This window comes from Cebidichthys violaceus, unplaced genomic scaffold (genome assembly GCF_023349555.1).
Source record: "Cebidichthys violaceus isolate CVI_PGR_0920_01 unplaced genomic scaffold, fCebVio1.0.p SCAF_16, whole genome shotgun sequence".
Taxonomy (NCBI): domain Eukaryota; kingdom Metazoa; phylum Chordata; class Actinopteri; order Perciformes; family Stichaeidae; genus Cebidichthys; species Cebidichthys violaceus.
The window spans coordinates 12,848,417-12,870,539 of NW_027176329.1; the positions used below are offsets into that span (position 1 = coordinate 12,848,417).

Genomic DNA, 22,123 nt, shown 5'->3' on the forward strand with positions numbered 1-22,123 from the left:
AGACATAGAGGTTGAATAACGGACCAAAATCGATCAACGGGGTCACACCTCAATTAATCAAATGTTAAAATGAATAATCGGACAGATTAAGATTCAAGTTTGTATACCATGGAAAATATTTGGGCTACAAAGTAAAACCTTTTATGGAGACAAACATGAAATATAGCAAGAACTCAAAAACATATTTTGGTTTCTGAATCAGATTAGACAGTGAAAGCAGTGGAAGACCATTTAAGAGACACATTGTATGTTTGTAAATTAACATAAAAAGATATAAATTCTGACAAGTGTGTCTATAAATGTGCCCTTAAAACTGAGGTAGGTACTGGGCAGTATATAATACAATAACCTTTTAGAATACTGTAATTTAAGGGGTCGGAGAGAAGACTTCTGCACCTCCTACTGGCTTTAGAAAATCTGGCCCTTGACGGAATACTTTGGCCAATCACAGGTCATTTCAGAGAGTTCCTACTGGCCATTCTACACCCCTTCAGGTGACAAAAGTCTAACTCAACATTGGAATATCCTGCAGGTAAAGTTGCTATTCCGGTATTGGCAACAACTGCCTATACAGCAAGGCAATGCAAAAAAGGGAGACGGACTTATCAAAAAGAGAGTCTGACAACGACATGGACGGAAAATGTTGCTAAAAGTTTAGTCTTCTGCTAAGCAGCAGACAGAAAACAGGACAGCAATGATCATAGAATTGTCGCTATATGATGGCACCGGGATCACAACCAGGATGGGGATGATGTATGAAAGGAATGACTATTGCTAGTACAGGTTACTGTATGAAGGATGACGTTTAAAATCATTTTAATACGATTTGAGCTCAAAGACACACGACCGCAGGAAATTAAGTAACGCAGACAAATAAAAGACAAAAAGCAATAACTCTGTCAACAGATGTGAAAGATAGTGGTGTGTTTGTGACGAGGAAGATGGTGTCGGTACCTCATGGAAGGCAAATGCCGTGTGATGACATCCAGAGCCTGAACCGAATCTTCCGGGACCTCGTTGAGGTGACCCGACAGGGCTTCCAGCAGCATCTGAAGACTGACCACAGACACCCACTGCAATGACACCTTGAACGTCTGATCTTTCCCCTCGCCAGGCAGAGTCACCTCCAGATCCACCTAAAGATGGAGGGAGGAGGATGAGGACACAGAGGGAAGGGAAGAGGGCAAAAGGAGAGGATGAAACAAAAGATAAGCGGAGGGAAATGGATTGAAGAACAGGTGACAGGAGAGATAAAAGGCGATAAACACCCAAGGGCAAAGTAGATTGAAATAAAGAAGACAACGCACCAAGAATCCTTGAATTGTTTTTTGGAATGACAAAAGATCCAAACATAACATTAGTAGAGCCACAGTCCACAGGTGTAAACCAGAAGCCAAAAAGTGTGAAATATGTTGTTAATTCTGATGTAAATCTGGTTTCAGGAGGCCGAATGTGAAAGACTTTATAACCATTCGTTTTTAAGAAAACATTTTTTTTTTTTTTTAAAAAGGTTCTTTTCCACACATGCAGATTTTTTATAAAGACCGTAATTTCAGCCTAACTTGACAGTTAAAACAGATGTTAGAATTAGGTCAAAAACTATATATTTAAAAAAAACTAAAACACAGAACCATTAGAGGTCCTAGTAGATCAGTACTAGTCTCACATTCCTGGTCCAGACATTCCAGACTGATCCAGCTGGCAACCTTCCACTTACAGAACCACAAACACTAATCCAGTAAACCGGTCGCATGCCCGCCACCTCGTATCATAATACGAACAAATCACTGGGTTTCAGAAATGGAAACAATTTCTCCCTTTGTGAATGTTGTGTCATGTAGTAAAAGCAGTCGACTCCAAAAGGATTCACAATGTTTTTTAAAAACGCACAAATGAATGGCTGTACAAGCTGATGACACGAGGGTCAAGTGTTTGAAATACCAACCCTATCTCTCCCAATTGGCAGTGGATGTGCTGTGTACATGTTCCTCTTCCCGTCGTAGCCAGGCTGTCGGTCTCCAAAGATCTGCATCTTGAAGTGCCGCACCATGGTGTCCACCACTTCCCTAGAAAACAGGGACAAAATGGCGGTGAGCCAAAAACACAAGCATACCAGTAACGGCAATAAACCAAAATACTTTCTTCTCCCACATTACCCATTTACTAGCATCTAAAACTTGCTCTCCTCTGGCATTCTGAGTTTATTAAAGCTACAGATGGCTGGCATCTCAAAATGACCAACACCGAAGACAAAACTTCCCCGCACACCAAAAACCCAGGATTTACCTGTTGACCCTCCGAGGCCGTTTCTCAGGCTTGATGTCGATATCATAGTGATAGACATCAATCTTGGGAATCTGCACCTGGAAGTGGTTGGCAAGGAGCCGGATGGGTTTCCCCACCGTGCCGAGGCCGGGACGCCGCGGAGGCTGAAACAGAGAGGGAGGGGCGGGCGGGCCTGGAGGGAGCAGAGAGAAAAGTGACTGTGAGTTACTGCCATCGTAGAGGCCAGGAGGAACAGTTGTTAGTGCAGTAATAACTCACGGGCATCTTAAGTTAAGTATAAGGGCTGTTATTGACATGCGAGTCACTACTTTGCATAAAAATATCAGTAACTTTCTTAATTTGAATGTTCGATTCCTACAACATTGGTCAGTTTCCTCTCAGTGAGGGCTTAATCTACCAGCCTCTTGAAAGAAATGCATGGATTCCTCACCACAAAAGAGCCCCCGCCCCCCCCCCAGCTTCAAATAAACCATGTTTGGCATTTATTTTGAACGTTAACAAAAGGTGACGACAGTGACTGCGCTGATCTGTGCATTAAATGTCAGATTTTAGAGACGAGTGTGGTATAGGTAACGCCAAGCTTGTTGCAACCCATCTCATCAGTGACACCTGCTTGAATGCACTGAAACGGCCTCGCAGACCCGGCGGTGCACATACGCGGTTTGATTGATCCGTAACTCCGGCCCCCGACCTACATGGGTCAACAAGGGGCTGGCGAAACAATGACCTCCAATTATGCTTCGGCCCGCCCCCAGCTCCACCCAGACACACAGGGCGCCCTCCCCTCAAGCCGAGACAAAGAGCAAGCTCCTCTCAGACAGACAGCAGCAGGGCCGGGGGGGGGGGGGGGAGATTGCCACGCAGAGAGTCTGGGTTTGCCGTTACGTTATGCCACACACACACACACACACACACACACACACACACACACACACACACACACACACACACACACACACACACACACACACACACACACACACACACACACACACACACACAACATACAGTATATGCACAGGTGCTTTACACAGGTGTGGCGCCTGTGAGTCTTTGCGTAAAAAGCTGCAGGTAAAAGAGGAACATATAGTCTTAAATGGTTTTAAATGGACGGCAGGCTTCCTCTAGCTAAAAGTGAACCTGATGATGACACATCCATCTCACACGTCAACACTACTTATTTACATTAACGGAAGGTGGAACAGTGCCGCTCTATCTGTCAAAATCTAAACTGATCTGTCGTTTTGGCCGGCCACGCATCACCCTGTACCAGGACTGAAAGCATCGCCAAAATATATATACAGACGATATTAAAATAACATTGTGTTGGTGGTATTGAAGGAGGTTAGAGGGGGCTGCTTAAAGCTTTTGTTAACTGACAGCTAAGGGACTGCGGGGGTCCTCCTGAACTCCATGCACCCACACGCTCCAGTTAGCAAGTGAAGCGCGAGAGCACGGACAATCGGGACCCTCCCCATCGCTTCCTGAAAACACGCTTCCCAACATACCCTCATCTAGCCTGGGCCCCAAATCTCCTCCCCTGCTCCCCACAACCCACCCCTCCATCCCCGCCACACAGAACAAGCCATTAACTTGATTGTATACTACACTATCATTCCGCTTTTCTGCGTCATTATTATGCTTACGATACAGTCTCGAAGCTATTTGTTGCACGGCTGTTCTTCTTTGTCACGACTTGGATTAAAACTATCTGATGATTCACTCCACTTTGTCCTGCTGGCCTCGTTACCGATGGCAACAAAAGGCATACCAAGTGTTTCTATAATTCTACATTATGTATCAAACGCACACGGACGCATTCCAAGTGTATTGTAATTCAATGTAAGTGCATTCCTTTATGCCTCCATTTTGGAGCGTTGACATCGTCTCCAGAAAGCTTGGCAAGCAGGAATACATGTCTTTGGTTTTAGGTACGTGGGGGTGGACAAAACAATATGAATAAAATGCAGTTCGATGCAAACAATCACCACAACATTTACCACACAGTTGAGTCAAAACCTCTTTCACACAAATTTGAGCTTTCACAAAACTAGCACATATTGCAGGACTGCTGCACACGGGGTTTCTGCAGGGACATTAAGACCTTTTTAACACCAAATAGAATGTAATTTAACATCCATTTCCATTTTATATTCATCTGACATGTTGGATTAACTTTTCAGTCTGTAAAATGTTAGGAAGTAGCTCAAAAACAACTTAAATGATGAACCATTTAATCAAATATTTCAAAGATGTCCAATAATTACAGCTCTAGATCGTACCATTCAAACTATCATAATATAATGGAAAGCAAGTAGGGATGATATGGCATACAATTTATTAACCCGCCTACAATCTCTGACAACAATTAATTCATTCTCAGGCCTTTTTTAAAAAAGGAAACAACATTAAACGCCTTTAAGACCTGCAGATACTCGGTGTGTTGAATTATAGGACATTGGACTTTGGTTCTCTCTGCTCAGCTGGTGCATGTACAGGCACGACAGAAAGGCTTTTACTCTGGTGGTGAGCAGCGCACTGAGTTTGAGGTCTTCCTCTTCCACCAAAACCAGAGATGTACCTATATATAGCCTCCTCAGCTGCCACACTACCACACTTAGATACGAGTGCGTCTCAACATGAAATGCCTGAAGTCATCCTTCCTCCACAACCCGCTTACTTACCACTGCCAACGCCACCTACTGAGGGTGTTTAATGAACACTTCGCTGCAACTAACAAATATTTTAATTTCTTGATTAGTACATAAAATGTTGGTATGTCCTTAAGCCCAAATTGACGTCTTCAAATTGCTTGTTTGTCTGAGCCAACAGTCCAAATATATTCCGTTTACTCTCACATATGACGAAAAAAAAAAAAAAAAGATTCTCACAACTGAGCAGCTGGAGCTATGAAGTGTTTGGCTGTTTTGCCTTAAAAATAAGAATGACTGAAATTATTAAGTTGATTATCAAAACGGTGTCAAGATTATTCTTCCGTCAATCAACTGATGGATAAACAGACGATACGTTTCTGCTCTCAATGCGTTTCAAACATAATTGCAATTGATGGGGTTTGTTGTTTTTCTTCATTCAGAACCATCTCAGATGAGTTTACGAGCACAAACAAAATGGTAACCAGTGAAAGGCAATAGATACAAATACAACCGAAAGAACACAGTGGAAAAGATGTATGACTGCAATTTAAGATTGTTGATTCATCTGCTGATTATTTTCTACGATTAACCATTTAGTCTATGAAAAATCTAAAAAGATGAGAAGGTGAAATCAGAGAATTTTTGGCATTTTCCTCACAATTTTTGCTTTAAAAATAACAGCTTCTAATATGAAAAAAATCAGGGAGGAAGATCACATGACCACCCAACATTTCAGAGAAATTAACTTAAAGCTACAAATATGCAGAAGAACATTACATCCATCTAGAAGACATTCCTCTCTTTAGGAGTTTCTTTCCTGAATACGCCCGTCTATCTTTGTCACAAGCATATTCTAATAAAAGTGTAAATTTTTTATGCCAATTGTGTGCTTTATACTTCTTTTAACAGCCTTGTAATGCATTATTGAAAAGAGCTAATTTGATCTGAACAGGTATGTAAATCCCTTTTTTTGTTTTTGTTAGACATTTTTAAATAGAATTCCCATAAAGAGACATTCCAAAGTGACATTTAGTCATCTACTGAAACAGCCTGTCAGGCAAGCTTCCTGTGTAATTTTATGCCTCTGCTCCAAGTGAGACAGAGCTGCAGCTACTTTGAGTCACAGAGGAAGTGAAATTAGCTTTCCCTGGCGCAGAAAATGACAGTTACACTGAAGCCAAACAAGTATTTTAGCTTGGATACAAATTGATCAACAACATCTTCAAGGAGCAACACAACACGGTGCAAAGATAATCGCCCGCCTGTCAATCTACGCTGATTTAATGTCAGATTGTGTGTGTGTGTGAGATGTACTCACATTTGATGAGAGAGGGTTTACTACTTGTGCACTGTCGAGCGGAGCAATGCTATGTGTGTCCCTGGTAACCACATTGTTATCAAGCAGAGAGACAGCTGGGCTTAAGCTAAGCATGAGGATGATGGCTCGGCCTGGTGATGAGTCAGAGACCAACAGCACTGAGCGGGGAGCACGCAGACGCCCACACCTGCAAATCACCTGGATTAAGGTGATTTGCAGTGTGGAAAAGGCAGAGCTAGAGAGAATGATCATTCACAGGCAGGAAATACTCCCCCCCTCTCTCCTCAGTGTAGAGAAGTATGATTCTTAGCTGTTGCTTCAGGAACAACTGACATTGACTTAAACTAATGAGTTAAAATTCAATCAGCAAAGCAATGGTGAAATAACACATATCTAGTCTATGTGTAATATATCCTGCTGAGATCATCATCAATCGTTCCCACATTTCACCGCAAATTGAAGTCATTCATTTTCCTCAAAACTTATTTTGCACCCGTCTCTGCACGCAGTGGACTCGTATATTTTAGGATAACCGGGAATTTCTAAATCCAGTTATTACAATTTCAACTTGAGCGGGCTCATCTTTGGCTCAATTCACGCCACCCACAGTGAATTGTTGTCCGTCCGCCTCCATCTACGCCTTCCCTGAGACAACCTATGCATCTGTGTCGACTGCTTCAATTCTGAGCACCACTTCAGCAGTTGCACCTAAACAATAAGAACAGATTAAACGAGCTGCTTTGTGAAGGCACACCAGGCCATCAGTACACACAACCTTTTTGGCAAGGGGAGGTCCAGCCTAAAGAATTCCAGCCACACTGTCGCAAAGGCCAGACATGTTTCTGAAGAAATCCCCTACAACTGAACCAGAAGCGACAATTGACAAGATCAGTATCAATTCTGTAAAGTGTACACCACTTAATATAACTGTTGATTAAGTTAGGAATTCTAAAAAGCTTTAACTTGTTTTTGCACATCAATTCCCTCTTCTGTCTCTTTATCGCTCTATAAATATGCATCCTGGTATCAGCCTACATGAGTGTAAAGGTCCGACACTGGTATTGGACTCAACACCCATACTGATGTCTCCCTATTTATCATAATGTCTGCTATAGAAAGCCTAAATCCACCCTCACCTTTACACGGTAAACATTCATTAAATACTAAATAATAGTCCTCTCAGAGAAATGTAGCTGACTTGCGTAAATCCTAGAAGTACCAGGTGAATTTAGCAATGCAGCAGCTGTTATCAGAGATGGGAGCTTGATGGCTTGCACTGATTGTGTGTGTGACACACACACACACACACACACACACACACACACACACACACACACACACACACACACACACACACACACACACACACACACACACGATTGATTGCACAATACTGTTACCTCCAAAACATTCCGCTGGACGCTCACTCAGATAAATGTTGAATGCAGGCAGGCAGCTAATTTCCTCCTTAAATAAATGCATCTGGGTTTTCTTAATGTCACCACCTTTCTTCAAGAGCCTGTGAGCAATGTGTGTTAACAATGCAAAGATTCCAACAAAAATAAACAATGTCTTCACTCTGCAGGCTGCACTCATTTCTTCATGTATGCAAAAGCGCATTTCACAAACAAAATTAGTCTATAATGGGGAGAAAAATGGAGGTAAACATATTTTGGTAAATAAAAAAAGCGTTGTATCGCTGGATGCACAGGTGTATGGCTCATTTCTCTTCGCGTTCTTTATCATTGGATCACTGCATCGCTGCAAAATAAGTGCCTTTGTTATCATATAGGAGAATAATATGGAGCTGGCCTGCAGATCTGATCGATAAAAGCGCCATCCATCCCTGCTGTGCTCGGAACAGACGCTTGGCACGTGAACCAATGACAGTCTTGCATAAAATCAGTATATTAACGTTACTTGTCACAAAACACCCACGTCGGCTCGTTTAACGCCCGTAACATGCGTTTTATTGCCGTTTATTTTGTTTCCCACCCATCGCTGTCATCTTGGACGGAGGGCAGCCCGAAGAGACGCGCTGTTCCTGATGGCGATGCTACAAATGTAGATGGTTTAGTAGGACATTTTTGATACAGGTAGGATATTTTTGACAAATTTCGACGATATCGCGTGGCCTCGTTGTAGGAACGAGGTCGTAGTATGTGGTCAAAGCGAAACACATCGTGAACAAACGACGTAAACACACCACGACGCGGAAGGAACGAAGGTCCTTGTTAAATCCCCACTCGCACAATGCCAGCCCCGACACGACGAGCAGTGCGTGCTTCAGATAAATAAAACCGCGCAGACATTTCTGGATAGCCAATTTTAAACTCAAACTCTCCTTGTACAGGCACAAAACGTGGCTCCCACTCGGTGTAAATAAAGTCACACACACGCACATATACACACACACGGGCTGGGCCTCGGTTTGTTTCCCCGTCAGAGCTTCGAGGCCTCGCTGCAGCCGCGGCCCCCAGTGATGCGACATTTGTGCACACGCGCCCCACACACGGCTCGCTCTCCCCGCTGCTAGCTTTCTATTTTCACATATTTCTTACCGGGTCCGAGCGCTTCCATGGCCGTGGCCTCTCTCTCCGTCTCTGTCCCGGCCTGGCGGCTCCGTACCGAGGCTGCTATTGGGGGCGGTATCGCGAAGCTTAAAGTGGCTAATTTAAGAAAAGGGAATATAGATAGATGCGTGGACGACTGCTGACAGAACTAACTGACCTGAGCTAGCGCCGCTACTGTTGGATCTGGGGATTTGTAAGTGCGCATGCGCTGATTAGAAGTCGTAGAGCCCGCTGTGCGCATGCGTAATTTGCTGTATCGCTATAGCAGATGCGGGATAATAGGATACAGTAAACCTCATGAATATAAGACAATATACAGTATATACATAATATATATACAGTATATATGTGTACATATATGTGTATATATATATGTATGTATATATGTATATAATTACTGAATTACTCAATTAATTGAGTACATTTGTAAATAGCCTACTGAATTAGGCTACTTCAGTGATTCAGTTTAATGCTAGTTATGAATACATTATTATAAATTTAGCTAACTAGCAGGTTATAAAGTAAACTTAAATTGTCCCTTTCACATTGATAGATAATATACCAATGTATATCCAATAATATATGGTAACATATTTATAAATTGGGCTATTCTCTGTAATGATTCCTTTTACTTTGGTATCTTAAGTATATTTTGAAGGTTATTCTTATAAACTTTTACTTCGGTAAAAGTGTGAATGCAGGACTTTTACTTGTTACAGACTATTTCAGACTATTTCTTTGCAAGTTGCAGACATCACACTGAATGTGCACAATGTGCTCATCTGTTGAGTAGCCTAACTGTTAATGTATATTACACAGGAGGCAATTCTTATTTTGGAACGTGCACGTTTTTTGGCACGTTTATTTTTTTAATTGCATCTTACTGTTACCCAGTTATATTTGTGACACTTGCCGTTGACCTGATTACATCTCTGACGCTGTGTACATTTAGCATCTTTCTGATCATTCTAATTGGTTATATTTAATCTTATGGGCACTGTTACCCACTTTGTATCGCAACTGCTGCACAACAATTTTGCAATGCAAAATCCCCGAGCCCCGCCCGCCCGAGCAGTCCCGGGCTTTAAAATCAGCTCATACCAAGCCATGTCGTCAAACTGGGCGGATACAAACTCCCTCAACAAACCAATAGGATTGCGAGAAGAGGGCGATTGACACTTCGGTGAGGGAAAACTGCGGGCCAGCTGTCACGGCGCGCGAAAGATCAAAATTTAACGTTCTATTCGGTGTGTATGGAACAGGCGGGAGGAAGAGCAGCAGCCCAAATAAAGGCTTTCTAAATATGCTTTAACGGTCTGAAATAGACTTTGTCACGCAGACATTTGCTTTTTGACGTCTGCTGACATTCGACGAAGCGTTGTGTCCGCTGGTTTATTTTACTAAAGAGCGTAAACTATCCCGGCGGACAAAGATGAGCCTGGTCGTTTCTCAACAACAGGTGAGGAAACGAGTTCACATATCGGTCGCTATATTGGACATCTAACGTTATTTCACGGGGAAGTATGAGTCTGACATATATGTGGTTAGTTATGAATACCGTTAATGGGTAACGACTGCCACGGTCCGTAGCATTCCTTTAAAAAGAATGTGCTAGTTGCGGATCTAGTTAGCGTTAGCCAGCTAGCTAGCTCGCTAGGTTAGGTTTAGCCAGCTGGGATGGTGGTTGTAGTCTTGGCCTGGTCGAGTCTGTTAAATACATGTTAGTCATTTTAGTTAACCTACACTGTTAAAATTGTATATCTAAGCAGATTATGATCTTGGGGAATTGATTACACACGGAAATCAATCACTTTTTATATATACTGTATATATAGCTATATAGCATGTAACATAAGCTGGCTAAGTTAACTGCAATCGTTGAAAGAAATCAATGTCGCTTTATTACATTGTGCCACTAACGTAATTTAACATCCATCTGGCTGCTTAAAGTCACACAATCGAGTGACATGCGTCATGTTAACGTTGTAAAGAAACTATTTACTTTTAGAAATCCAGACACACGCTTTAACTTTGGCATCCCAGAGAAGGTCATGCAGCGAGTTGGACGGCCATCGATGTTTGCAGTCTGCTGCCACTTTAACCGTGCCGTTAATGCCCAGTCCTTTTTAGATTTCACTAAAGTATGCTTACAGTAGGCCTACACAAAGCAAGATAAGCCACCCTGAACGCTATAATTTAGCAGTATCTGCCTTAAGTTAAGTGTAATTTTTTTTCCCCCCCAGTAAACAAACATCATCCCAAACCGACTGCAGTTCCCCCAGACCATAGAATATGCATTTCATGATGGGTGAACTCTGTTTTGTGTTATTGTACCCAGGTTGAGGGGCTCCCGGCTGAGGCCCAAACGGCAACGGGGAGTGATTCAGATAGCGGGATGGGCTCTCCAGCAGAGGAGATGGTCACCGAGATGGCAAACAAAAGAGAAGAGCTTCCAGGTGAGGTACCAAAACAATGGATGATAATCCAGCTTGAGACAGGGCAGGAGACACTTTTGCTGTGTAAATGAGGGATACAGCAATGTTAATGTCTATACACTTACGGTGAACTTGTGACATTTACATTACAGTTTGTGTTTTTAGCAGACACTTAATCACAAAGCTTACAATAAGTGCATCAGTCCAATTACTATTTGACTGCCATCAAGTGATCTACAATATTCCTGTGTAAATTCTCTGAAGGTGTAAAAAAATAAACAATGTTTAGTGCCATTGCCAATTCATATTTGCCTTGTTTTCTAAATTGTTATTTTGTTTTCAGATTCCGACGAGGATGAAGACATCACAGTTCACAGAAAGCCTCACCGTAACGCCATTAGAGACAGTGACAGCGAGGAGGAGGAGGCCGCTGCAGAGAACAGCGCCCACATGGCCGAAGCGCTGGTCTTATCCGCTTCCAGCGGAGAGGAGATGGAGGCAGGAGAGAAGGACGAGAGGAAAGAGAGTGGGGCGCCGAAGAAGTGCAAGAGAATAAGCCGCGCTCCCATTGACAGCGACGACAGCGAGCCGGAGCAAAGTGGAGGAATTAAGGAGCGACAGGAGGAGGTGAGGAAGGAAGCAAAATTGACGAATGAACCGAAGAAGAGAGAGAAGAGCCAGAGGCACCGGGAGAAGAAGGAGAAACGGAGCAAAGCTGTGGAAAAACTGAGGAAGAAGGAGAGGCTCTCTGAAATGATTGAAGTTAGTGAAGCTCAGTGGTGTTTTCTTCTTCTTCTGCTGAGATTCTAGTCCGGAAATGTGTGGAGAAAAAACTATTCTGACACTTCTATGTCATGAGACTTTAGAAACTGCTCATACTGCTGTACCTGTCACTAAATATTTTCTGCATATTTCACATTCTAATATCTGTATCTATTGGAATTATTCTTTATGTAAATTGTGATATGACAATGTGAGTTTAATGTTGAAGTGGAGAACCCAAATTATCAAATCAAAAACTTAACATCTACACAAAGTTCAAAATTATTGATATAAAATGAAATGTTAAACTAAGCAGAAGCAGAATCAAATGATTGTTAAAGAATAATAATCCTTGACATGGATCATATATTTTAATAAACCCATTTCCCCAGGACACGCCTCTCCCTCGGGCTCTGAATGACAGTGGGTGTCTGCTGGGCGACACAGACCTGTTTGACACCGGTCTGGGCGATGAGGAGGAGGAAGAATCTCTGGAGGCCATCCGAGCTGCTGTCAAACAAAAGATGAAAAAACACAAGGTACAAATATAGATGACTGTTTGCAATATTAAGGGTCAGAACAAGCCCTTTGTTTATATGTAAAAGCTTTCAGCAGGAATTTACGCCACTGCTTGTTGTTGGTATCACGGCTCAGCTGATTGGTGCTCATATTACTGGGAACAGATGTTGCTAATGACACTTTAGTGAAAATCCTGTGATGACTGATGTTGTCCCGACAGGCCTTTGTGTAATCGGTGATTTTAAATATTGCTGCAGGATCCTTTCCTGGATGAGGAAGAGGAGGAAGATGAAGATGCAGCAGAGAAACCCCAGCGTGTGGTATGCAGCAGCAAAATGCTTACATTTATTCTTCAACTTTAATACCAAGAAAAAGCTGTTTGATTCTCAACGTGTGTAATGTTTGCAGGAGAGGAAAGCTGCGCGCGCCAGCAAAGAGGCAATGAGGCAGCTCCACAGTGAGTCTCAGAGACTGGTCAGAGGTCAGTTTACAAGAAACTTCACAACTTCTATTGATTCAACGGGTGAACTGTTTTTCTGATGATTATTCAGAATTTGATACCTGCAATTCAGACTAAAAAAGGGGAGTCTCATGTCTTCCGTGCTACTGAGACGCCATCTTTGACACGTCCGTCTGTCTTTGTCTTAGAGTCCACACTGGGCCTGCCCTACCACGTCCCTGAGCCGAAGACCATCGACCAGTTCTTTAGGAAGAGAGCCAGGCCGGAGGGTCCTGCCATGGCGCTGTTGAAGTAAAGACAAACATAACGGATAACACACACACATGCGTCGGAGCAACAGCTGGCCACATTGGCCACCATCTCTAGTCCCTAATTTTACCCAGAAAATCTGATTTTATAAAAGACAAGTGATCGACCAAAGTCACCATTTAATTGCTGGACATGTTTAATTTCACATTTAATTAAGTTAATGTTGAGTTTTGCATTCACTCCTGTCATATATGCACACAATTCATTCATTCAAGTTTCAAGACTTCCTTAATAAACAAATGAATACATAAAAATGAATGATAATCTTATTTCTTTCAGATCCACAAAGTATTCAGCAATGATGTTGGAGACGCCGTCAGCTCCTCCTCCTCCCCCTCCTCCTCCTCCCAGTGAGCCTCTCCAGCCATCTGCAGGGCAGGACTCCTCTCTAGATCTGTCTTCCACTCAGATCCAGCCCCTACCTCACCCAGCCGCCACCTCGTCCCCACAGCAGGAGAGCCTCAACCAGGCCAGAGAGGCAACAGCGACCCCTGATCCCGACCAGGAATCCGGACCGATGCTTTACCTTTCCGAGAGTCTGCAGGAGTCCAGCACAGCAGACGGAGCGTTGAGACCTGATTCTGGGGAGGAAAAGCCTCCAGCACCCTCGGAGCAAAACCAGACTGCTGTGTTGTCTGACTCTGAAGTCCTGCAGAACGAGCCTGTGTCCGGGGCTTCGATGGAGCCTTCAGCCACACAGTGTAGGAGCTCCGATCTGGCCGCAGCAGAGCCTTCAGCACAGCGGCCCACCAAACCCAGGGAGGACAAATTGGCCAGACTGAAGAGGCTCGGACTGGACCCCCCGCCTGTCGCTAAATTATGTTCAGATGACGGAGCCTTCGTTGAGCTCGAGCCTCCGCCGCTCAACCCAGGTGAGTGCTGATTCTTTTAGGATTTCAGCCAAGTTGGAGGAGACAAAGCTTAGTAAATCAGAATTAACCCGTCTACTATCGCATTTATCTACTCTCTTCTTTAACCAGGCGTGGAGGCCCTGAAGGAGCGTTACCTGCGTCACGTTAAGGCACCCGCACGCCCTCAAGGAGAGCGAACCATGCAGCTCAACATCGTCCGCAAAGAGAGCACCCCGTCTGGCCAGGAGGAGCTGCGCACCGAGTCGGTCACCGTCACCATTAAAGACGGAGCAGAGGAGCCCGCGGCAGCCAAACCAGGTGTGGATGCACATGTGTGACTCGGGAGACCAGATTGTTGACCTCTGTTAGCGGCATCGCTAACCTCCTCCGTCTCCTCGTTTCACAGGAGAGAAGCTGCTGACTCTGAAGCAGCGCCTGCAGCTCGCCATGGCCCAAAGGAGGCAGGAGGAGAGGGTGCGCAGGGCCGAGCTGAATCGCCTCGACAACGAAGACTGTGGGGAGGAGGAAGAGGAGGAGGACGAGATGACCGATGAGTCTGAGGAGGAAGAGGTAAGGGGAGGTTTGCTGCTTTTGGAGCAATCAAATTGCTTTGTACATTGTTCTCACGTCAAGCCCGATCTTCTCTTCTCTTTTTTTTTTTTACCAGAACGTAGATGACTTACTGGGAGGTGATGGCGGTGAGGAAGAAGAGAAGGAGCATGAAGATGAGGAAGGCAGTGTCGCCCAGAGTATCAGGAGTCCTTCTCCCGTGGCACTGAACGAACACAGTACACTCATGCTGTTCCCCGGAAACTCCTGCTCTCGTACCGGGTAAGTGTGTGTGTGTGTGTGTGTGTGTGTGTGTGTGTGTGTGTGTGTGTGTGTGTGTGTGTGTGTGTGTGTGTGTGTGTGTGTGTGTGTGTGTGTGTGTGTGTGTGTGTGTGTGTGTGTGTGTGTGTGCGCGCGTGTGCGTGTGCGCTTTATGGTTTTCACATTGTAAGTGACTAAAAAAAAAATGAACCGATAGAACCGCCTTAAATTAGTTGACAAATGGTGAGTTAGTGTCACTTACTTACTAAAACCTGCTCGTAAAATACATGAAATAGTGACGTATTGGAGTTTCTCAGTCACTAAAAAACGTAATAATTCTTGTAGTTTCATATTTGTATGCACTGTGTATCCATGCAGTAAAGCTTCACTTGCACTGTTCTCCTTTTCAGTGATGGTGTAAGACGGTCTGGTCCTTCTGGACAGGACAGCAGCAGCAATAAGATGGGTGGGTAGAGTGAGACTAAAGCATAGTTAAGTCATTAGTTATTCATGAGAGATGATGCTTTAAATGGAGCGACGACAATAGTTTTGAATCCGCCTGACGTCCCTCTGTGGTCTTTCCTCACTCTCTCTCTCGTCATCCTCGTCTGCAGAAGAGGACGACTCTCTGTACCTGGTGAAGGACAACAGCCACAACAACAGCTTTGAGCTGGCAGGATCCATGATAACCTCCTACCAGCCCATCAGTCACCAGCGTTCCGCAGGGAGGAGCATCTCCAACTCCTCCATTTTCCGCTCCCCTTCTCCCTGCCTCTTCAGGCCCAGCTTCCTCGGCTCTGCCTCCAAGGTAAGATATACCAAAATGTCACCAGCAGGGGTTTGAGTTCTCCCAAACCTGCATAGGATTAAATCCACATATGTGTACACTTTTACTGTCACAATTGCATTTATTTATGTTTGTTAATTAAAAACACAATAAAGCTAAGATATGCTCTCAGACATTCTTGTAAATGTACAGTCACACTTACACCAACTTATATTCGCATTTACATGACTTAAAAAAAGACGAGAGTCTGTGCAGGAACGGTAGGAAGCTGTAAGTTTAAAGAATAACTCATGGCAAGATAAACTGGATGACTTTTTAAATGAAATTAGAGCAAAACAACTACAAAACCGAAAAATCCTTCTCCATCTATACATTATGTTGTCATACAGTAACCCGTCATCTCTTTTCCCTCCATCAGAGCTCAAGCAAACTCTCCTCCCCGTCTCTCTGCCTCCCCATCGAGGACTCCCAAGACCTCTATGCACCTCCGTCCCCAGGAGCAGATTCGGGGCCCCTGGGCGGAGCGGCCTCTGGCCCCGGTCTCGGAGGAGACTCCCAAGGTCGCTTCTCCCTGGAGGACGACACCCACTCGCAGCTGCTGGACGCGGACGGCTTCCTGAACGTGGGGCCGCGGTCCGGCGGGCCTCGCTCCCACAAGAGACAGCTGATCCTGGACAGCCTGGACGAGAATGCCATGGATGCCAACATGGGGGAGCTGTTTGGGCTGTGCTCTGGGGTTTTCGGGACAGCGGAGAGCATCTCGGGCGGAGCAGGCCGAGGAGCGTCGCAGGAGGACGAGCTGCTCGGGTTGTGCTCCGGAGCGTTTCCGTCGACACAGGCGGGAGACGAGAGGAAGGAGACGGACAAGAGGGAGGAGAGAGGACGGGACGAGGAGTCTGATGATACCATGGATCAGCTGCTGGGTCTGTGTTCAGGGAAGTTTCCTAGTCCAGGTAAACAACTGTTCGCTGCTCCATCTGTACACTGTATTTTATTTTAAATTCCCTACAGTGTAGAAAAAGTAGATCTTATTGTGAAGGGAAGCTATAGCTCATCAATAAGAGCCTGATAAACCATGAGGAACTTTCATCGTAGGATGCACAGAGGTTTCACAGAAATACAAAACGCAACATTTAACCAAACAACAAAAGCGTATTACAAACATACAGTATATCACTTTTTTGCCACTCTGTAGCAAAACATTTACATTTTGAGGTTTGAAAATGATTTCACTTCCAGTTTCACAATATTAAGATTTGTCTCCTTTTGCTGCCAATTTTAGGTTCTGCTCACACGGCCTCGTCAGCACAAGACAGGTACAGTTCAAAGACTCATTACTTCAGTCCCTTTTGATAAAGGATAAGTGAATATTAATTGTAATATCAATATGCAACGCAAGATTCTCATAGTGATTTCTCTGTATGAAGTAAAAAGAAGCCAGAGGAAGAAGAGCAACTGGAGGATGAGGAGGAAGAGGACTGCGAATTCCGGCTTCTATCAGATGTGGAAAGTCCCAGTGAACAGGTAAGATTATCTCTGTAGTGTAAATAACACGCTGGATGTACGTCTTTATGATGGAAATGACAAGTGGATTGTGGGGTTTGTAGGAGGATGAGGATGGTGCAGAGGGAAACGAGGAGGAGGACGAGGCTGGTGAGGACAATGACGTAGAAGAGGAGGAGATGCAGGGTGTCTTCGCATCTCAGCGGGTCAAGAAGAAGAAGAAGAAGATAATGTAAGTGGAATTAAACCTAGCACATATGTGGCAACGCACGCAAAGCTAATGTTTCACACTCTTTTCTTGACGTTTGACAATATAGGAAAATCATTTTCATCACATAATCCACGCTGTAGCACAGATGTTAATAGTTTTCTTGTCTCCTGCTCACAGGCGTTTGACCGACTACCTGGAGTCGGAGGCTGAGCTGTCCGGCAGCGACCTGGGCAGCGATGACGAGGACGGCGACGATGAGAACGAGTACGAGGAGGAGGAGCTTCTCGAGGACCTTCCCTCTGATGAAGAGCTGCAGGACCAGGTCAACAAGATCCACATGTGAGTGCAGCGTCCCGAGCTCGAGCCGCCTGAATGAGGGTTGCTCCGATCGTAATAATGCAAGCCGGATGTCTTGCCTCAGAAATCAAACAGAGATGAAAATGTGAGCTTTTGTGCCACCGGCGTTCCTACAGGAAGCAGATCATGGACGATGACAAGCGAGCACTGAGGTTCTACCAGGAGCGCTACCTCGCTGACGGAGACCTGCACTCTGACGGCCCGGGACGAGCTCGCCGCTTCCGTTGGAAAAACATCGGTGAGTTTGTATCATAAACTGGTGATTTAAACTAGAATTTGATGGGGTTTTATAACCCAAGTGTGTGAACACCAGGATTCATAGTTTAACATATTTTATTTAAATTCGGTCCACCGAGATGGACAGAAACACACACAGAGAATGTTTATAGTTGTGTGATTAACAGGCCGTAAGCTTAGATATCCAGAATTCTAGATGGACCAAAATTGGTAATTTATACATGAATGAAAAACACTAAATATGAAAAGAAAAAATGAATCAAAACTCAAAGTGTGTGTGTGGGGAAATGTTCATCAGATTTTCTGTTTTTAGATTCTACAAACTTAACGAAGCTTCTTTCAAAGTTGCTCCAACAAGCCATTTAGTTTCTTTTTGAATTCTTCCTCCCAGATGACGGTTTTAACGCGGACAGGACGGGAGCGGAGGGCGAGCAAGAGGAGGACGATGAAGAGGTGGACCTGTCCGAGGTCCAGAGGAGGAAAGAGAGGCTGGAGAGAGAACAGTGGCTCAGAGAACAGGTAGCTTTAGAGTCCTTACTCGCAGGTAATAGTGAGGAGCCATTAACAAAAATCCATTTGGAGTATTGACTGATTTCAGAATTCAACTTTTTGTAAATTCAACGCAGTAAACGTACAACAGGGATGTTGTTATTTTGTCTTCATACCTCTCTGTCTCTCTCTCTCTCTGCGTCTCCTCTCACAGTCTGAGCAGAAAGCCAAGAAAGGGGAAGATTTGGATGCGGATGATGAGAAGATCGGAGAGGAAGACAGTCGCTTTATGAAGCTGGCCAAGAAGCTGACCGCCAAGACTCTGCAGAGAAAAGGTTGGTTTGATGTGAAGCCTCACAAGAAGAATCCGTGACCTCAAATAAGACACCCAGTAACAGACTTCTGTAGTAAACAAATAGACAACACAATCACCAGACAGATCGTTGATGATCATCGAAAGTGTGATTAACAGTTTCCTGATTATTATTATTTATTTTTTTAGTAGAGAAAAAGTCTAATCTTAGAGTCTCGGGTAGATGCTTTTTGATCTGCTCAGCGCTCAGTTGAGAAGACTGTCGATAACTTCACCTCATGTGCTACAGAGCTTTAGAGATGAAGTCGAAACGCGCGCACACACACACACACACACACACACACACACACACACACACACACACACACACTGACTGCACCAAAACACACTGGCATGTCTCCCAGCAAACTAAACTAACCCTGACACAGAGGGGAACCTGCTGCCGATACTGTCATTGCTAAATGTCAACTTACTTCAGAACGTTCATTTCAACACAGCTGTGGCATTTTTGAGTTCCTGGAAAAAAAAGAAATGTGACTAAAACTGAGTGGCTGCGTGTAATACAGTAGTTATGAGATTTTGTGACACTCTACTTACTCAGATCCAAATGACAAAGGATATATAAACAGGATATCAGTCTGATATAAAGGGCATTCAGTCAATACAAAGCACAGTTATAAAGATATATATATATATATATATATATATATATATATCACGATGAAAACCTTTGAGGAATGTGAATATTTCACGGTCTAATTTTCCCACTTTTCATACCAGAGCCTCCTGTGGCACCACAGCCAGAGAGGAAGACACTGGCTCTCAACCCCTTCCAGAGACCCTCGCAGCCCTCACAGGTAGACCACCGTCAAAATAGTGACTCTTGGTTTCATTTTGATTTTGTGCACGTCAGATCTGTTCAACGAACAAAACACGATCCAAAACGGTTCAGAGGTAGAGGTGTGAGTGGATGTCGGCGATGAGCCTTCGACATTAGTTGTTGTTTTCACTTATGTCTGTCAAAGATCAATGTGAGACTTGTGTTTTATTGATCCGCTTCCAGGTGAGGAGAGGGTCACTGCTGAGTCAGCCTCACTCCGTCCTCCAGAAGCTGGCTTCCATCTCAGAGGGGAATCCTCTGGCGCCCAGAAACAGCAGAGGCTTCCTGTTCCAAACTCTGTCCCCCGAGAAGGACAAGTCCAAGTCGGACGCTCCCAAGAAGCAGGTGAGTCCTCACACTCGTGCAGGTGTTGGAGCTGGGACAGAAGGATGCTCCGTATGCTCTGACACGCTCGTGCATGGATCCAAAGGATGATGAATGCTTTGTTTGGATAATGTTTCAAAATGAGTAAAAGGACAAATTATGTTGTTTTGCAAATCGCAGCTTGTGTTGTTGCGAAACGTGGCCACATGACAGCAATTTGCCCCACCACTGAGCTTGAAAACAATAGGCTCATACAACTGACTCTTCTCTGCTCTTTAAAAAGTCTTCGTGTTTTTCATGGAAATGCCACTTTGTTTAATATAAAATGCTCAGTCATATTTTCCTGCTGTTTTTTGAATGAAAAGAGTAATTTACTGCCCCTGACCCACTTTGATCTTCCCCATCCGGTCTGGTTTTGTGTTTTGATCTCACTGTTTTAAAATAAGCACAAAAACAAAATACTTTCCAAAGATCATGGACAGAGATTGTTCAGTGTGAGAGTCATATGAGTGTGGTGGGGGAATTTATAGATTCGGATGTCTTCTAGATTTAGGACACTAGGTGGAGCCAAAGCCCACAGTTTTTATTTGATGCTATTGAAAGCAATGCTTTTTCCAAGCATGTTTTACCACAAGATCCGTCATTGACTACACTTTATTTAGTTGCTTTTGATTCTACATTAGTTACAATTTACCTTTTGGTTGTGTTTGATCCTCAGATGATGAAGAAGAGGGGTCCAGTGGAAGCAGTGAACCCAGCAGCAAAGAGGGTGTGCAGGGAGAACAGACCCACAGGACAGACTAAAGGCCCCCAGAGGAGCATCTTCAACTTCCTGGACCACTGAGGATGCAACACTACCGGCTGAATGATAATCATCTTCACCAGCAGACAAAAGGCCAGAATTGACCGGCCACATCCAGTATTTCACAAGCCGGCAAGACCTCAAAAATGAAGTGGGTGGTAAAAGGACGGTTGCGTGCCGAGGTGCCCGGTAGACGTCCTCTGCATCGCTTGTGAAGCACAAATACAGATGTGTGTTTACATGTTTACATTGCCTTTAAAATGGCAAGCTAAAGCACACCACTGAGGCCCCTCTTCTTCCTCACACTCACTTCTCTAGTTGGGCTTGTGGTTACGCCAACAGACGTATTCATCCGTCACACCTTACTTGACTTAATCTGGACTTTTTGACGGAGGTCCATTTTAAAAATGTTTTATCATGTAAATAGGATTGATTTGTTTTTTAATGGTTAGGGAGGTTTTTTTTGTATGATGATTTAAATGTATTTGTTTTACATTGTAAATAAAAGTGTATTTTAAGACATTGATTTTGTCTTCTGTTGTCGAACCGGATACGAGAGGTCGGTATCAGGTGTGTGTGTGTGTGTGTGTGTGTGTGTGTGTGTGTGTGTGTGTGTGTGTGTGTGTGTGTGTGTGTGTGTGTGTGTGTGTGTGTGTGTGTGTGTGTGTGTGTGTGTGTGTGTGTGTGTGTGTGTGTGTGTGTGTGTGTGTGTGTGCCCGCCCGCCCGCCCACCGGGCTGACATTAAATTTGGCCCATGATCCCCGATGATCAGGATGAATTGTAATAAAGTCGCTGATCCTCTGACGTTTCATCCAGCGCCAACATCCGATTCAAAATTTGTTATTCATCCAGTACTTTGGTTTCTGATTAAATTCCTGCAAAACCAATAACATTCCCATCAAGCTCAGCTGTACTTATCACATGTTAGTCTGCTAATATGCTAGTAGAGCCTCACAGCAGCTAGCATGGCTGTAGACCCTGTCTTGCTTGTCATTCTCTCCTGCATTGAGTAAATGTGTACAATACATATATCAAATATGGTCCCTCCTTAAAGGTGTGTTTGGGACTCGATAAGTTCTTAGAATCATTTTGGAGGGTATCCCTTCTTTTGATAATTTTCTGAAGAAAAACAAATGTAATTGTTTAGGTCTGGAGTTTTGTACAACAAAGATAATGTCTTGTCTTTAAAACGACAGAAGTTTTCTTCCATGTTCTAAAGACTGCACGCCAAAGACCACTGGT

General features: G+C 44.1%; 2 protein-coding genes across 5 annotated transcripts in view; one reads left to right on the forward strand and one right to left on the reverse strand.

Moving 5' to 3' along the window:
* ago4 (argonaute RISC component 4) overlaps positions 1-9,013 on the reverse strand; it is a 22,274-nt gene extending 13,261 nt beyond the window's left edge. For all 3 annotated transcript variants that reach the window (XM_068711315.1, XM_068711314.1, XM_068711313.1), the window contains exons 1-4: positions 8,820-9,013; positions 2,287-2,458; positions 1,946-2,066; positions 955-1,136 (exon numbers count right to left, since the gene is read on the reverse strand). In XM_068711315.1, coding sequence (XP_068567416.1) covers positions 955-1,136; positions 1,946-2,066; positions 2,287-2,458; positions 8,820-8,838 — 494 coding nt within the window. In that variant the 5' untranslated portion in view covers positions 8,839-9,013. The remainder of the gene's footprint in view (positions 1-954; positions 1,137-1,945; positions 2,067-2,286; positions 2,459-8,819) is intronic.
* On the forward strand, positions 8,285-21,366 carry LOC137872843 (claspin). Of its 2 annotated transcripts, none has more exons than XM_068711312.1 (24): positions 8,285-8,354; positions 11,170-11,287; positions 11,610-12,028; positions 12,421-12,567; positions 12,805-12,867; positions 12,956-13,028; positions 13,196-13,298; positions 13,596-14,188; positions 14,297-14,485; positions 14,574-14,737; positions 14,835-14,998; positions 15,388-15,443; positions 15,592-15,785; positions 16,183-16,717; positions 17,047-17,080; positions 17,192-17,288; positions 17,372-17,499; positions 17,656-17,817; positions 17,952-18,073; positions 18,464-18,591; positions 18,776-18,896; positions 19,655-19,731; positions 19,938-20,099; positions 20,797-21,366. In XM_068711312.1, the coding sequence occupies exons 2-24, from the start codon at positions 11,227-11,229 to the stop codon at positions 20,920-20,922; spliced, it is 3,918 nt and encodes a 1,305-aa protein (XP_068567413.1). In that variant the 5' UTR covers positions 8,285-8,354; positions 11,170-11,226; the 3' UTR covers positions 20,923-21,366. The 2 variants fall into 2 exon arrangements, with proteins under 2 accessions (XP_068567413.1, XP_068567411.1); XM_068711310.1 differs by lacking the exon at positions 8,285-8,354 and adding an exon at positions 10,110-10,290.
* Positions 21,367-22,123: the final 757 nt, after the last annotated feature.

Bases quoted from the DNA above. Each gene is read 5' to 3' on its own strand.
- LOC137872843 (XM_068711310.1), top strand. From the start codon at position 10,264: ATGAGCCTGGTCGTTTCTCAACAACAG. The intron at 17,818-17,951 runs GTGAGTGCAGCG...GCGTTCCTACAG, and splicing joins CAGGTCAACAAGATCCACAT to GAAGCAGATCATGGACGATG. The intron at 20,100-20,796 runs GTGAGTCCTCAC...TTTGATCCTCAG, and splicing joins CGGACGCTCCCAAGAAGCAG to ATGATGAAGAAGAGGGGTCC.